This window comes from Neophocaena asiaeorientalis, unplaced genomic scaffold (genome assembly GCF_003031525.2).
Source record: "Neophocaena asiaeorientalis asiaeorientalis breed wild unplaced genomic scaffold, Neophocaena_asiaeorientalis_V1.1 scaffold40, whole genome shotgun sequence".
Taxonomy (NCBI): Eukaryota; Metazoa; Chordata; class Mammalia; order Artiodactyla; family Phocoenidae; genus Neophocaena; species Neophocaena asiaeorientalis.
The window spans coordinates 12,820,704-12,835,620 of record NW_020185335.1 but is presented as its reverse complement, the minus strand read 5'-3'; the positions used below and the strand labels follow the sequence as shown (position 1 = coordinate 12,835,620).

Genomic DNA, 14,917 nt, shown 5'->3' with positions numbered 1-14,917 from the left:
AGCATATGCAAGTCAAACCGGCAGGCTGACTGCCTTAGACTTACAAAGTGATGTACGTCAATTATCTATCAATCAAGCTAGGGGTGGAGGTAAAGAATGTAGAGTTAAAAGAAGAATCAAAAAATAATTTTAAAATGTAACTTCATTCCAAATATTGAAGAAGCTGCCAAGCACTTGGAGAGAAAGTGGGTCAAGTCAGTACCTAACACGTCTGAAAGTTGCGGCAATAGGACTGGTCACTCATCACACTCAGGGAAAAACTAAAGTTCTGATGTGAAATTTGACACAATAAGGTAATATTGGCATCAACTTCTGAAGCCTTTCAAAGCACAGAGACTCAAGAGTTTCTAAGAGTCACTGTCAAAAGACAGAGCTATCTACTTCCTCCTAAATAACAGATTTTCCCCTTCAAATACCAATACCAAGGATAAATTAAAAATAATGTTCAGGGGCTTCCCTGGTGGCGCAGTGGTTGAGAACCCGCTTGCCAATTCAGGGGACACAGGTTCGATACCTGGTAGGGGAAGATCCCACATGCTGCGGAGCACCTAAGCCCATGAGCCACAACTACTGAAGCCTGTGCACCTAGAGCCTGTGCTCCACAACAAGAGAAGCCACTGCAATGAGAAGCCCGCACGCAGCAACGAAGACCAGCCCCCGCTCGCTCCAAGTAGGGAAAGCGCACACGCAGTAACGATGACCCGACGCAGCCAAAAATAAATATATAAATTTATTTTAAAAGAAAAGGATTCCTAAGACTTAAAAAAAATAATAATAAGAGTTGAACTTATTCAACTTCTTTTCACAAAAAAATGAGCCCTGTCTCCCATGGTGACACTCCCTTTTAGAGAGCACACTGGGAGACCTTGGGCTTCTCACAGGCCCAAGTGACGGCCTGTGAGCCACACGGGAGGCCATGCAGAGACTCCTCAACATGCCAGGCCTTGCTGCATGCTGCTCCACACCTGCGCCAGGCCTTCTCCAAGAAATACGCTTACGCTGATCCCGCATGCGATAGAACAACGGAAAGCTGGGCTCAGCTGCTGCTACGACAGTAACTGCCACTGCAGGGGTAAAGCTGCAGGCTGGGTGACACTCACAGGAACTGAAAAGAAGTGGACAGCAAGCAGACAGGAGGCAGACAGGAAGCAGGGGCAGACAGGAAGCGGACAAGAAGCAGACAGCAAGCAGGGGCAAGCAGGGGTAGATAGGAGGCAGGGGTAGACAGGAGGCAGGCAGGAAACAGGGGCAGACAGGAAGCAGATAAGAAGCAGGGGCAGACAGGAAGCAGACAGCAAGCAGGGGCAGACAGGAAGAGCTCCTTTCTCCTCCAGCCTTCCAGCTCCCTGAGGGCCACCAGCAGCAGAGGCTATGCCAGCTGGCCAAGCCCAAATGCAGTTTGCAGCATCCTGACCCCAGCATCCATCAGCCAGTATGGAAGGGTAGGTTTGAAGCCAAGACAGTAACCTACCGGGCACTGTCCATCTCTTAGGCTACTCTGTGACCACGCACGTTTAAGAACCTCCATACAACATCAGACGACTCTACGACCCCACCAAACAAGATGCAAACGGCCTTCATACAAAGGAAGATGTTCTCACCCTCAGCCCAAAATGAGTCCCGAGAGCCACTACAGGCATCCCCGGGCGATGTGACTTGCTCCTTCAATTCGGTCAGTCTCGTCTGAATATCGTTACCCGGGGACTAAAACGTAAAATTAACCTCCAACAGACGTGGAGAAAACAACACGGAGAAGAAAGGCAGAAAAGAAAAACTAGTTAATACGCACACGGGCACACGCAACAAGCAAGGCAGAAAACATGCCTGGATGCTGCCGTCCTGAGTCCTGAAACAGTCGTGAAGCCATAATTAACATTCTTAATGTCCTTCTTCTTCTGCTACCCATTCTGCTTCCTTTGCCCCTCTCCAGGGCTCAGCTGGTTGAGGTTCTGCACCTATTGGAGTGACCTTCATTCACGTAGGTCATGAATAGGGTCTGAATGCTTGGTGGTCCTGTCTCTCTGTTGTTACTATGAACTACTGTTTTACGTTGACTTTGACTGTTGGACTTGGAAGATCTAAGTAAGAGGCACCCAGGAGAGTCCCCTGGGTTCTAGCCATAGCTTTCCTCAGCCCCATTATGTAACACAAACCCCATTTCCCGTTTATACTCAGGATCACACGTCCCACAGAGTGAGTAACCCTCTTCTCTTTCTGCTGGTCAGCGGCAATGAGAAGCCCATCCAGTCTTGGCGAACTCAGTCTCCAGCTCACGGGAGCCCACTGTGGCGTCTCCTGGTGGAAGCGTTCATTCATTCCCTAAGGAATCAGACCTCCAAACCAACAGAGAGAGTGTTCACAAATGGGAAACAAAGACCCTGTCGATGTGTTATTAGGTGTAACTGTGAAAGGAGACACTCCCCTTTCCACCTGGGATCCCTGGCCCATGTATTCAGTCTAAGAGAAAGAGAGAAGCACACACTGGTCCCTGATTAAAAGCATCATTTCGTATGAAAGGAAAGAAAGTTAGCATTCTCCTTGACGAGGATGGAAGATGTCCTTGGGTCTCACGACATGCAGACAGTTAAAGCATTGCTACCTACTTCCCGGCTCTTCCCACTTCTAGGTATATTCCCAAAGAATCGAGAGCTGAGACTCAAAACAAATTTGGTACGCCCATGTTCGTATCAGCACTACTCACAACAGCCGAAGGAAACAACCCAAATGTCCCTCACAGGACAAAGGGATAAAGAGAATGAGGTGTATACATACAATGGAAATTATTCGACCTTAAAAAAGGAGGAAACTCTGACATATGCTACAACATGAACAAACCTTGAGGTCCTTATGTTGAGTGAAATAAGTCATACACACAAGGCCACACACAGTATGATTCCAGTTACATGAGGTTCATAGCGTCTGCAAATTCATACAGACAGAGAGTAGAAGAGCAGTCACCAGGGGCTGGGCGGGGGGAGAAAGGGGAGCTACAGTTTAACAGGTACGGAATTTTCAGTTTGGGATGATGGAAGTTCTGGAGATGGAGAGCGATGACGGCTGTACAACAATGCAAAGGTACCTAATGCCATTGACCTACACATTTAAAAATGGTTGAAACGGTGAATTTCATGCTACATATATTCTCCCACAATACAAAATTGATATAAAAAAGGCATATACTGCATCCTGTAAGACAGAATCCCATGCCCTGAGAGCGTCATCGCCCAAGTGCCCACCAATGAGTGTTCAGAAGTCCGCTGCCTCTAGGTGAGGGGTAGCGGGGCCAGTGAGCCCGCTGAGGCACGAAGGAAGTCCACCGGTGCCGTGCTGGGGCTGCTCAGTGGTCTCCGCCATTGGCAGGTTAGGTACACGACATCCGTGGCCGGCAGGTCAGCCTCGGGGAAAGGGAGTCTAGGTTATGGGGCCTGCACGGCCTCCATCCCTGCACGGCCTCCATCCCTGCCACCACGGCGGCTTAGTTCACGGACCCACTGAACACACACACACTGACGTGCTGGGGGGAGAGCCGGCCAACAACCCCCACTCTCGTTGGCTGCTTCTGTCTCTGAGCGTTGCTCGCGCTTCCCCGTTTCCTCGTGTGTCTCAGGACCCAGACATTGAAATACGTCGGACAGACGTTAATCCGTTGTCGAAGCTGAAGTTCGCTTTCCTCAACTTCTAGAAGGAGGTGTGGTTCAGGATAACGTTTCTAATTTCACAAGGTTGTTTTCAATTTGGGGTTGAAAAATATGGCAACTGGCCTTCTGAGATCTGGGGCCTGTCTTCAGTTCCTCCACACATATCTGGGGCTCGCCTTTCCTTCAGCCCTGCCATCCCTGCCCTGGTCAGTCTGATCCCACTCTCAGCAATTTCTCTGCAGTGTGGGTCCCTGTCTCAGAGGTCCGCCCAGGAGGGTCAGTGTCAGGACTGAGAGTACTCCTGCCCCCTGGACCTTACTGAGGGCCCCCAGCATTCGCCCGTTGTTGGACCGGACAACCCTCCCAGCTTCATCAGCTGGTCCCACCACACCTCCTCCCTGGCAAAATCCTTGGCTACCCCGGGGTCTCAGCTCTCAGGTCCATCAGCTGTCCCTGCTTCCCCTGGCACCAAAGCGGATACTGTGCAGGGCTTGTGGCCGTGCTTGATCTGCCCCCACCCATCTGTCCTTCGGGGGATCACGGGGGTCGGTTCATAGTAATATCTCCTCACCTCATTTTTTGGTATTATCAACAGGGTTTTTGGTTTTGCTCTCTAGTTACCACTTCTATGCGGGGTTTCACAGAAATTCAAAAAGTATGCCACCACAGCCTTTACCTCCCCAGAATCCGCCCCCCCACCCAAATTGGTCATGATCACTTTTATTGTTGTAGGCAACCAGTGTTTGGGTGGATTTGCCCTCATGGTTTCCAATCCCTTTGCTCCCCCTTCTTTCTTATAGCTCACTCCTTCCGAGTTTTCTCCTTCCTGGATTATGTCCTTCAGCGCTTCTGCCAGCAAAGGCCTGTTGGTAATCAATACTCCTCATGTTCGCCTGTGAGTATCTTTATTTTTTCCCTCGCTCTTGCTTAATAGTTGAGCTGACTTTATCATTCTAGTTGAAACTATGGTTCCACTGCCTTGTGGCATCTAGGGCTGCGTTTGATACGTCTGCTGCTACTTGTTCCTTTGTACATAATGCTTTTTAAGCTCTACAGGGTAGAAAGCTGCCAGCCGGTAACAAGGTGAGCACTGACTGACAGGCACAAATAAAGAAGAGTAGAAAAGGATGAAACACACTTTAAACGGCAAGGAGCTCTCCACGCGTCAGGTGAGAGCCAGCAGCCCAGCAGGGCCTTGCAACGCTCCCAGGTAGAGTCCAAGCCTGGGCTGGTCAGGGACCCCCCACTCTGAAGAATCTCCACTCCTGGGGAGGACAGGGACCCTCTGGCCTCCGGGGAGCTAAGCCGGTGGCTGTCCCGTCAGCCTTCTTGGTGTTTCTCCAAGTCCTGCCCCAACTTCATGTTACACAAGGAACCACAACAGTCTCCCCAGACACCCTGGGAGGGGCAGGGTGAGCTCGCTGTCTGCGGCTACATGAGCACACCCCCCAAGAGAGCTCAGCCTGCCCTCTCTCCTGGGCCCCCATGCTCTCCACACCCTTCCCCTCCTCCCTCACATGGTCTCAGCCCCACGGGTCGTCTTTCAGGTCCTCGAACCGAGTGAGCTCCGTCCTCAGGGCCTTCGTCCGCGGTCCTTCGAGCATGACTGTCTCCACCCGTGCCCCCTCGTCCCTGCCTCTGCTCAAGGGTGGGCGAGAGTCATCAAGTCTCAGCTCAAGGGCTACTCCTCGGGGACGTCTCCCACCACCGACCTCGAATTTTTCCCACCCCCAGCTGAAACCCCCCCCTCCATCACCACGCTGAGCCCCCTCGAACCCTCTAATTACGTTGTCCGTTGTTTCACTCGTCCTCGGTGCTCCTGGGAGCCCCAACGGTGAGCCCCAAGGGTCGTGCTCACTGTCACTCTGACAACGTGCAGACCACGTGTAAGTGCTCAGTAGGCCTCCAGCTTAAGGATGGCGGGCTGCATCGAGCACTCATTGTTTCCTCCTGAATTTCCACTAAAACGGCAGTAAAGGGATTTTTTTTTTTTTTAAGGCATAGACCCACAAAGACAGAGAGACAGAAGAGGACAACAGTCTCATGTTGGAAGTTGACGCTGAGGTACAGGTGGCCATCCTCTGAGCAAGGGCAAGAGTGGTTCCGACGTGGCCGGGGGAAGCCCCCAGGCCCAGGGAGACTCCGTGTGAAGCCACTCCGGGGCAGCAGCAGTCCGGGGGTCAGTCTCCAGCACCCCCGACTCCCACTCAGGCAGAGCCCTCGGCCTCTAGCTGCATTCAGCTCCACCACCCAACCCGGGAAGGGCCCCTTCCTCTTGGGGTCGTTCTGGTGAGTGAGACGGTGAGCGCCTGGCCCATGGCAGGGGACCCATCCGTGATCGTTCAAGGGTCAGAAGAGCCAGGTGAGGGGCCAGGTCAGAACTCCAGCCCCACCACAGGAGCCCTCGCTGGCAAGGAGCTGAAAATGGCACTGCCTGAGGGAGGTCCAAGCCACCCAGAGCCACACTGGTCCTCACAGCCAGACTCGCAGCCCATAGCTCCCGGCACTTCCTCTCCCCCCAGACGGCCCCCCGGGGAGTCAGCTGGCCCTTGAGAACAAGCCAGCAAGGCCATTTCCAGAGCAGCGGGAGATACTGCAATCAGGGGCTACAGTTCACCTGCCCCTCCTGTTACACTGGTTGGTTCAAGCCCTCTCACAAGCCTATCTAAGGCCAACTTCCTGTGACATTCCTCTGGTCGAGCTCTAGGGACCAACTTCCCTTCCCAGTCACAGCTCCCCCCCGACCCACCCCTGCACCAATGCTGCTGGGAGACCCCTCTGCACCCGCTCTATTCTGGAATCTGTTCTGCTTCCCCACGCAGGGGCTCCAGGCCCCAGGGAGGGGAACGGACGTTAGAGCAAGGGGAGAGACCACAGGACAGACGGAGGAGCCCCTACAGGACGCCTGCCGGGGGCTCGGGCAGGGCTCCTTAACTCCTGCCCGGCCTACGACTGGCTTCGCTGTTGCTTCTTAGATAAAAAAAGGCAGGAGCACAGAACTCGGTCTGCCCTTCCCAATCTCGTGGTCACACACTCCAACCAACACTCACAATTAAAAGGGGAGAGACGTCCCAGGAGAAAAGCGACCACGGTGAGGTCTGTCAGTCTGGCTACTGTGATGGGGATTTAACTCTCATAAAAATCTCTTGTCAAAATATCCCATACCACAGGACTCTGTATTTTTAGTTTTTATATGCTATCCCCTAATAAAACTTATTTTTGCCAGTTCATTTATACCCAAAATGTACTTACTACAGACACCTGAAAAAAACTTACTGTGTTTCAAACGACGCTTTCACTTCCTTCAGTTATCATCAAAGAAGCAGCCACGAGGACGTCACGTAAACTGCTCGTTTATTAGCACTGGTACTGGGAAAGAACACGCCCGTAAACGTGCGGAGCTGCAGGGAGGTGACAAGGGGGGGCTCCGGCGTGCGAACGGCGGGCCCTTACTTCTTCCACTCGTTCCTGTCGTAGTCCCACTTGGCTGAGAAGCCCTGGATCGGGGCCACCTTCATGTCGAGCATCCTCTTGGTCTGCTTGGCCACCCACTCCTCCTCAAAGGTGTGCGGGACGGGGCCGTACACTGCAGTCCAAAACAACTTCGTGAGGCAACGCTGTCCTGACCAGGTGTTTCCAAGCCAACGCGCTACACGGGTGAGGCCTTCCCCCATCTCACTGGCAACCCGAGCGGCACAGCCATCTGCCACCTGACAGCCACACACAGGCGAACGCACTGATTTCGAATCCTGGGCACTGACAACTCGGTATTTCCAAATTATTCCTTCCTTTGTAAAAGCAAGCAATAAAATACTTAAGCTAAAAGCAGAGCGTCCTCTCTCTAGGATACAGACGATGGGTCTACAGGCAAGCACAGAGCACAAACAGAACGAAAGGTCACGCGGGGGAAGAGCAGAGGGTCACAGGTCTGTCACCGACCCGCGTCCACAGGCAGGCCACAAATACAGGATCACACCTGCTCAGCACGGGAAGATACCTGCTCGGCTGGACAGACAGAACGCAGGACAGGCAGCACCAGAACAAGTACGCAAGCAGCGCAACGCCGGCCGGGCGGAAACTGCTAGGTCCGAAGACCCAGAACTCTGGTTACTGAGCTGCAGTCCCCGACGGCAGAAGCAGCCCTTGACGCGTAAACGTTCCCTTCTCCTTGAGCTAACCTCCACTACTCCTCCTTCTGACAACTGACTGGCGAGCAGAGAAAGCACTACTGGATACGTGGCGGGCCGCACAGAGGAAGCCGTTCGTGACCGAGCGTGGCCCGCTCAGAATAAAGCAGACTCTGCTTACACCACTTCTGTTCACGTGAGCCAGTCTCTCAAACCCGGTACACAAGCTGGGGATGGAGCCCAGGACGGAAGCGCCGATTTCGTGTGGAGGCCCCACGGCCCACTCTTGGGCACTGAAAGATGCAGCCGCCGTTCCGGGTGCACGGCCCCTTCTCGCGCCACCACTCACCGTACAGCTTCTCCCAGATAAGGACGAGCCCAGTGAAGCCGATGAAGAACATGGCGGCGCCCACGACGGTCTTCCACTCGTTTGTGCTCCTGTTCATTTCTGCGAAGCTCTCCTTGAACTTGAGGCGGTACACTGGGGACAGAAAGGACGGCGCTGTAGGCGCAGAGGGCCACGGGGACCGACAGCCCCTCCACAGGGCGGGGCTCCATCACTCCTCCCCACAACACGGGGGCGGCAAACATACAGCTAGGAACACAACACAGGCCTGAGGCCCGGACGCACCCACGCACACATAAGGGGGAAGGAAGGAGATGCATGAAGTTATGGAGTTTACTCTGGGCACAAAAAGGCAGTGAAATTCCTTCTCCTTTAGATTAAGGTTTAAGGGTCTACTTAAGCCCATAATACTTTCATGCCTCTTTCCTACCTGACAGTGAAATCTCGCTGATCATCAATAATTTACAGCCAACCCAGTCCCACCCAGGGAGGCCCCGAGAAGCTACTCTCATACGCTAAGCCCTCTGCAGAGCCCTGCTCAGCAGCTCTGCATCCTTGTTCCCGCTCCTCCGCTGGGGGGCTGGAGCCCACAAGCCTGGACAAAGGGGCATGGGCCCTGGACAGCCCCACAGAGCCACAGCAACCCACCCTCCCCAGCACGCTGGGCTCTGGGCAGCAGCCCAGGACCAGAATTCTCGGCCAACGCAAGCTGCCCTTGCTTCCCTTCAATACCCACGTTGAACTTTCTCATCGATGGAGAGGCTGCTCCAGGAGGCCTTCTCCTTCTCCTTCAAGGCCTTCTGGCTGGCAGAAAGGCTCCTGACGTGGGCCACATCGGGCAAGGGGTAGTCACGCCGGTCGACGTAACTCGGGAGAGCATAGTCTTCACTCTTCACGACACTTCCTAAAACATGCATTGGATAAATATTTGAAAATTCACATGGCTTCAGAGTTACAAACAGGGCGGTGCTTCTAAAAACCAAAGTAAGTACGTGTATGTGCACCCTGAAAACTTCAGTTACCCCAGGGGCTGTGGCCACCATTCCAAACAGCCACAGGACTGTCATGTGCAACAGGGAGCAGGCCTTTCCTGAGGGGCCCAGACGGCAAAGTGAGGCTGGCAGATGGGTAACAGCAGCGCTTTTCATCACAGCAAAACAAAAACCTGCCAGGGGCATCGCTGACAAGGCGGCACTTCCAGCAACGACCAGTGTTCACGCACAGGTCAGAGGGGGCGCTCAGGTTCCCTGGACTGGACTGCAGACTGGACTAAGGGAAGGCCCTTCTGCAAGGGACTCCAGCTAATGGGGAAGAACAAAAACAATATAAAACTCACGAAAAGGGCTTCCCTGGTGGCGCAGTGGTTGAGAGTCCGCCTGCCGATGCAGGGGACACGGGTTCGTGCCCCAGTCCGGGAAGATCCCACATGCCGCGGAGCGGCTGGGCCCGTGAGCCATGGCCGCTGAGCCTGCGCATCTGGAGCCTGTGCTCCGCAACGGGAGAGGCCACAACAGTGAGAGGCCCGCGTACCGCAAAAAGCAAAAAAAAAACTCATGAAAGAAACAAGGTTCAAAGTTCAGAAAGAAAGATGTATGAAAAGCTGGTTACTGCACCCCTGCTTATTACAGCAAAGTATCAAACAACCTGTGTCCAACCAAGGACGCACTAAGAAGCTGTGCTCCTTAGAAACACGCCATCATGGAGCCACTTGGCCTGTTCAACAACGGTTCACCAAGCACCTACTGTATGCCAAGCGTGGCTGCAACCTGGGATGATCAGTGAACAACGCAAACATTCCCGCCTACCAGTGTCAACGTGCTAGAAGTAGGCATCAAACAATAAACTACAGAGCATGTTGGGAAATGAGAGAGCTGGAAAAAAAGGAAAAAGGCAAGCAGAGGAAGGGAACCAGTGGTACATGCACGGCAGGAAACAAGTTACAACAGTACAATGAATGACAGAGATCCATGTGCCCAAAATGGAAAGACAATTGTGTACCCACCAAGTCACAGAACACTATCAGGGTTATGTTTTCTTTTTAAAAAGCTAAGTTACATGTAGATACTCACAGGTATGTGTAACTAAACACACAAAACCCCTGGCAAGTTAAACCCAAGCTGTTATCAGTGGAAAGAGGAGAGGACAAAAATGAGGATTCTGCTCAAAAAGTGAGAAATTTTAGTGCCTTCACGTGGGTGTGTCCCCATGTATTCTTCCAGTAGAGAGGAAAAAAGTTCAGACAGCAGGAAAAAAAAGGAATAGCTTCAATTTTATTTAGGGTTTTCCCTCTGCAAAAAGCTGTGTTCAATTCTACCCTACATCTGCAAGAAAATTTTGTGTTCCAAACTGATTTAGAGGTATGAAGTCCTGCAAAAATGCTTCACCTCCGTTTAGCTTAGTCCCAATGATTAAAATCTCCCCAAACACGTTAACAGTAGTGAAATAAAACCTTGAGTCTTAAAGCAGTAAAGTTTCTCTAGGTGCGTATCTGTGACTTGCAAATGCCTAGCGTACTTATATATTTATACCCGACCTTATCCCAAAAGGATGTGAGATGAAAATGGCTAGAATTACCTTCCAATTTAAAAACTCTCAAAATGATGAGTGGAGTACAAAGCACTCAGGTTACACATGAGTTATTAAAAACTGACGTTAACTGCAGTCATGAGAATGTTCTACAATTGACTGCGTGATAATGGCACAACTCAGTCAATGAACTAAAAACCACTCAAGTGCACCCTTTAGTGGGGGAATGTGTTATGCAAATTCCATCTCAATAAAGCTGTTATAAAGACGTAAATGCTCATAACCTTCAAGCACTCTAAGCATGAAATTGCACTTTCTAGAACAAGAATGGCCAATTCGTGCTCTCAGGGCTGCCAAGGGCTCTTCAGCACTTTGGGCCTGGTCCCACAGTAAATGGGGGGCGGGGAGGGGAGTGCGGAGCAGACACATAAAGGTTAACACGCCAAGCATCCCTGTTAAAAAGTGAGAAAAGCAAAGACTTTGCATTCTAGTACATGTTTTAGCATGTCTATCCTCAAACTGGATGGATTTGGGGGAGCCTCTGCTGAGGCAATCTGGTGAATCTAAGCTCCCCCCTCAATCAGACGTGTCACCACACAAATATCCAAACTTCCCACAAGGGCTAGCAATGGTGTTCCAGACTGTGCTATTTTATGTGGAGAACCGGTTCATGTATTCGTGTGCGACTTGTACAACTAAAACTTTAAAGGACGAGACTTGTCTAATGGACTGCAATTCTCTCCACCTGCCTACCGTGTGCTGGAGACGCGGCAATGAACAAGCCCGGTAAGGTCCCTGGCCTCCAAAGCTGGTGCTCTAGAAGCAGACGACACTCAAACCACCCCAAATCCACAGTCTCTAAGGAAGCACAAAGCAAGGTAAGGCAGGACAGGTGGTCAGGAAAGGCTGTTCTAAAATAACACCCGCACAGAGGGTGATGATTCGAAAGAAGCAACCATCCACACCTGTGGAGCTGAGGCAGGAGGGGCCAGCCCGGTGCATCTGAGGAACAGAACACCCGTGCGGGCTGGGAGCCTGAGCCCACAGGAAGGGCTGGCGTGGGCTGCTCTTTGCTGCTCTGGGTCTGACATGAGGAGACCAGAGAGGCTGGGCGCTGTTCCTACTCCAGGCACAAGAAGCCAGCAGGGGCTTCAAGAAGGGACTGACTAGATCCGACCTCCTCTGCCTAACGCAATACCCTAAGAATAAGTCACGGCCAGTGCCACCAAGGGAGGTTCGAGTTGACTTCTTACAGAAGATCCGAACGACCAAAGGGACGTGAAAGAACTCCTGGGGGTGACAGAAGTATTGTATGTCCTGACAGGGGTCGTTGTTACACAACTGTGTGAGTGTACCTAAATCCATAGAAACATAACACCTAGAAAAGATAAATTTTCCTTTCTGTAAATTATACTACCAACTAAACTAAGCAAACAAACTAAAAGCTAAGGAAATATATTAGCAAAACCAAAATGGAAACAAAATGTAATTTCTGTCCTACGTGACTTGCCAGGCTTTTAGTGAAGGAGTGCTTCTTCCTGCGTGTATTAACTAAACAACTAAGTTTTTTCATTACCTAGTCATTTAAATTACATATTTCAATAATACTCTTACTAAAATGATCTGTTTTAGAGTCTATGTCCATCGTGTTATCCTGAGCAGTACCAGCAATATAGAGAAACGTCAGACAACAGTACTGCCAACTAAAGGACACAATTTTAAGGGAAAATTCACACACAGAGCAACTCAGGCAACAGCTTTTGAGCCCCTGGATACATAAGCCTTGCTCTCGACTTTACCACCCACCACTCAAACCTTGCCCTCAACCCCTCAGTAACACAACCTGCCATGCTGACTTGCATTTCCTCCTTCTGCTTGTTCTCCCTCCGACTGGAATGCCACTCCCCTCTGGAATGTGAGGTTAAACCTACTAGCCCTTCAGCAGAGCAAGGCCTCTCCTCTAGAAGCCTCCCCTGTACCCCAGAGGCCAGGCTAAATGTTCCTCCTCAGGGTCCATCTCTTACTGAAACGCAGCCTTCATGTATCTTTCCTCTCCAGACTGCAAACATCCTTGGGGAATGATTTCATATCTCATATTCTTTTATTCTAAGTGCCTAACAGTGACAAGTACAAAGAAGATGCTTGATAAATGCAAAACTAACCTCGCTATGTGCCAGGCACTGCACTAAGTTGTTTACATATATTTCAGGTGAGAAAACAGATTCCTAAGCTTGAGTAACTAGTCCAAGGTAGAAATGAGATTGAACCCAGTTCAGGCGAGGAACTCCAAGCTCCTTCCCCTCCGTTGTCCCAATAATGTAAACCGTGTTCAAGGTAAGTGGCTGGGAGTTTTGTCGGAGAGAGAGAGTGTTAAAAGTCAGGTATAGTGGGGATCTCTTAAAAGGGGTGCAACTTGAACTTGGACTTGAAAATATGGGAAGGGAAGGAAAAGGGGGAAAATACCAGTCTAAGCAAAGACTCAGACCAGAATTCAATATGATTCATAACTAACTCTCTGATCTAGAAGTATGCCCCATTAACATATTTATACCTCCCCTCAAGTTCCTCAACAGCGTGATCAGGACCTTAGCCATCTCAGCCCTCTGTGTTTGAAACTCCAGCACAGGGCCTTAATTAAACAGAGCAGAGCAAAAAGAAAAGTTACACTTACCGTGTGCCCGTACACACACCGAAGTGGAAATTGCTCGCTTGCCAATTAGGCTAAATACTCTGGTAGCCAACATTCTGAAAGACAAAAACGTACCTTCCCTGTGAATAAGCATAAACACCTATTAGGAATGCTTCTCCTTTTTGCCCCAATGCATTTTGGAAGTCAGTGCAATTCTTTTTTCTTCTTCTCCCCCCTGACATAACTGATCCCTTCTTCATTACTGACTCTGAATTCACTAATTAAGCTAGGATGAGGTTTTTTTCTTCTCAGCAGTCAGCACGTCTTAACGGAGCTTCATTGTAAACCAAGCACCAGATGCACGCACTTAAGGCAATTCGGAGAAAACTGGGTTTTTGGGTTCTTTTGCATATCGTTTCTCTGCTTTTGTCTTTTAAACATTGGCTTTCTTACAAAGCAAAGAGAAAAATATTTTTAAAGGAGACTCTGGAAAAGCTAGAATGTGCTGCTATGATGGGCTCCATTGTTCAGAGAAAAAAAGTCAACAGTTCAAAGCGACGGGGGCACGCACTGCATTCGTTATTTGGTTTAAGACCTAATGTGTGCACAAGACAGGAAGGGGAAACCCGGGAGAAAGGCTGCAAACAGGGCCCTGGGCCGCTTCCAAACCCTGCAGGACAACGAATGACCTGGATGACCCACCTCTCACCTGGGCCTTCACTGAATCATGCCTAACTGCCCTACCTCCCCCTCCCTTAAAACTGGGCGTTTCAGGGGACCCCACCGATGACGAAAAGGATGCCAAACGCATTCAGAAAACACCCATTACGGGCAGAATAAACAGAAGCATGACATCAGGGCTGAACTCGTTCCCGTTTCCCGTGTTTCCTCCACCTGCCTGGCCCGCGCGTGGGCGGACGCCGAACGCCTGCCCCTGAGCCCCGTTACACCCGGGGCGGTGGCGCAGCACCGTCTGAAGGAGTGGCCGCGAGCCCGCAAAGCGACTTGCCCTAGGGTGCGCGCCCGCGGCCAGCGGACGCTCCAAGGTCAGAGCCGAAGCCAGCCCGCGGCCGCGGCAGCGCAGGCGAGGACCGGCCGATGCTTCTGGGAGGCACAGAGACCGCCACCCGGCAGCTCCGGAGCCCGGAGCCCCCGCCGGCCGGCCTCAATGTCACCGGGACCGGAGGCCCAGCGCCGGTTCCTGCTGGCGCCGCGCGGCGCTCACGCAGGCCCGACGGCTCCCTGCGCCCGACCCTCACCAGTCTCGCGACGCAGACCGGTCGCCGGCTGCCTCACCTGCCGCCGCCCAGCCGCTGCTCACCTTGCCCGCCAACGACCGCCCTCTACGCCCCGGCTACTCACGACCGGAAAAGAGCGAGGCCGCGCCGCGGAGCACCACGGGATCGAGGAGGACACCACCCCGCGCCCGACCGCACTGGAGGTCACAGGACCGGAAGTCGGGGGGCGCCGCGAACGTCGTAAAACGAAGAGCCGGGCTGCTTTCCGGCGGCCGCTGGGAGACAGCTTTTCGGCGGCGCCCGGCGAGAGGCGCGAGGGGAGTCTGACGTGGGCTCATCGGTCTCTCCCGGGGGGAAGCCGGCGTCGAGAGGAGCCGAGCCCGAGCGGGGCCTGGCCTGTGGGGGCCTCCGCC

The 14,917-nt window shown here is 52.1% G+C and overlaps 2 protein-coding genes and 1 non-coding gene across 4 annotated transcripts in view; 2 read left to right on the top strand and 1 right to left on the bottom strand.

Moving 5' to 3' along the window:
* The first annotated feature begins 2,503 nt into the window (after positions 1-2,503).
* LOC112393552 (U6atac minor spliceosomal RNA) lies at positions 2,504-2,634 on the top strand. The gene has a single exon (XR_003001948.1). It is a non-coding gene; the product is annotated as a U6atac minor spliceosomal RNA (small nuclear RNA).
* A 4,341-nt stretch (positions 2,635-6,975) lies between these two features.
* COX4I1 (cytochrome c oxidase subunit 4I1) lies at positions 6,976-14,697 on the bottom strand. Of its 2 annotated transcripts, none has more exons than XM_024735687.1 (5): positions 14,563-14,697; positions 13,309-13,382; positions 8,848-9,015; positions 8,115-8,246; positions 6,976-7,224 (listed from the first exon to the last, which is right to left on the bottom strand). In XM_024735687.1, the coding sequence occupies exons 2-5, from the start codon at positions 13,379-13,381 to the stop codon at positions 7,088-7,090; spliced, it is 510 nt and encodes a 169-aa protein (XP_024591455.1). In that variant the 5' UTR covers position 13,382; positions 14,563-14,697; the 3' UTR covers positions 6,976-7,087. The 2 variants fall into 2 exon arrangements, with proteins under 2 accessions (XP_024591455.1, XP_024591456.1); XM_024735688.1 differs by having other exon boundaries at positions 14,588-14,688.
* Positions 14,698-14,776: 79 nt separating this feature from the next.
* EMC8 (ER membrane protein complex subunit 8) overlaps positions 14,777-14,917 on the top strand; it is a 15,652-nt gene continuing 15,511 nt past the window's right edge. The window contains exon 1 of the mRNA XM_024735686.1: positions 14,777-14,917. This exon is cut by the window's right edge and continues 359 nt beyond it. The gene's annotated coding sequence lies outside the window, so the exon portion shown is untranslated.

Coding starts and splice junctions, on each gene's coding strand:
- COX4I1 (XM_024735687.1), bottom strand. CDS start 13,381: ATGTTGGCTACCAGAGTATTTAGCCTAATTGGCAAGCGAGCAATTTCC. Junction 8,247..8,847: donor CATCGATGAGAAAGTTCAAC/GTGGGTATTGAA, acceptor TTCTGTCCCCAG/TGTACCGCCTCAAGTTCAAG. Junction 7,225..8,114: donor TATCTGGGAGAAGCTGTACG/GTGAGTGGTGGC, acceptor TTTGGACTGCAG/TGTACGGCCCCGTCCCGCAC.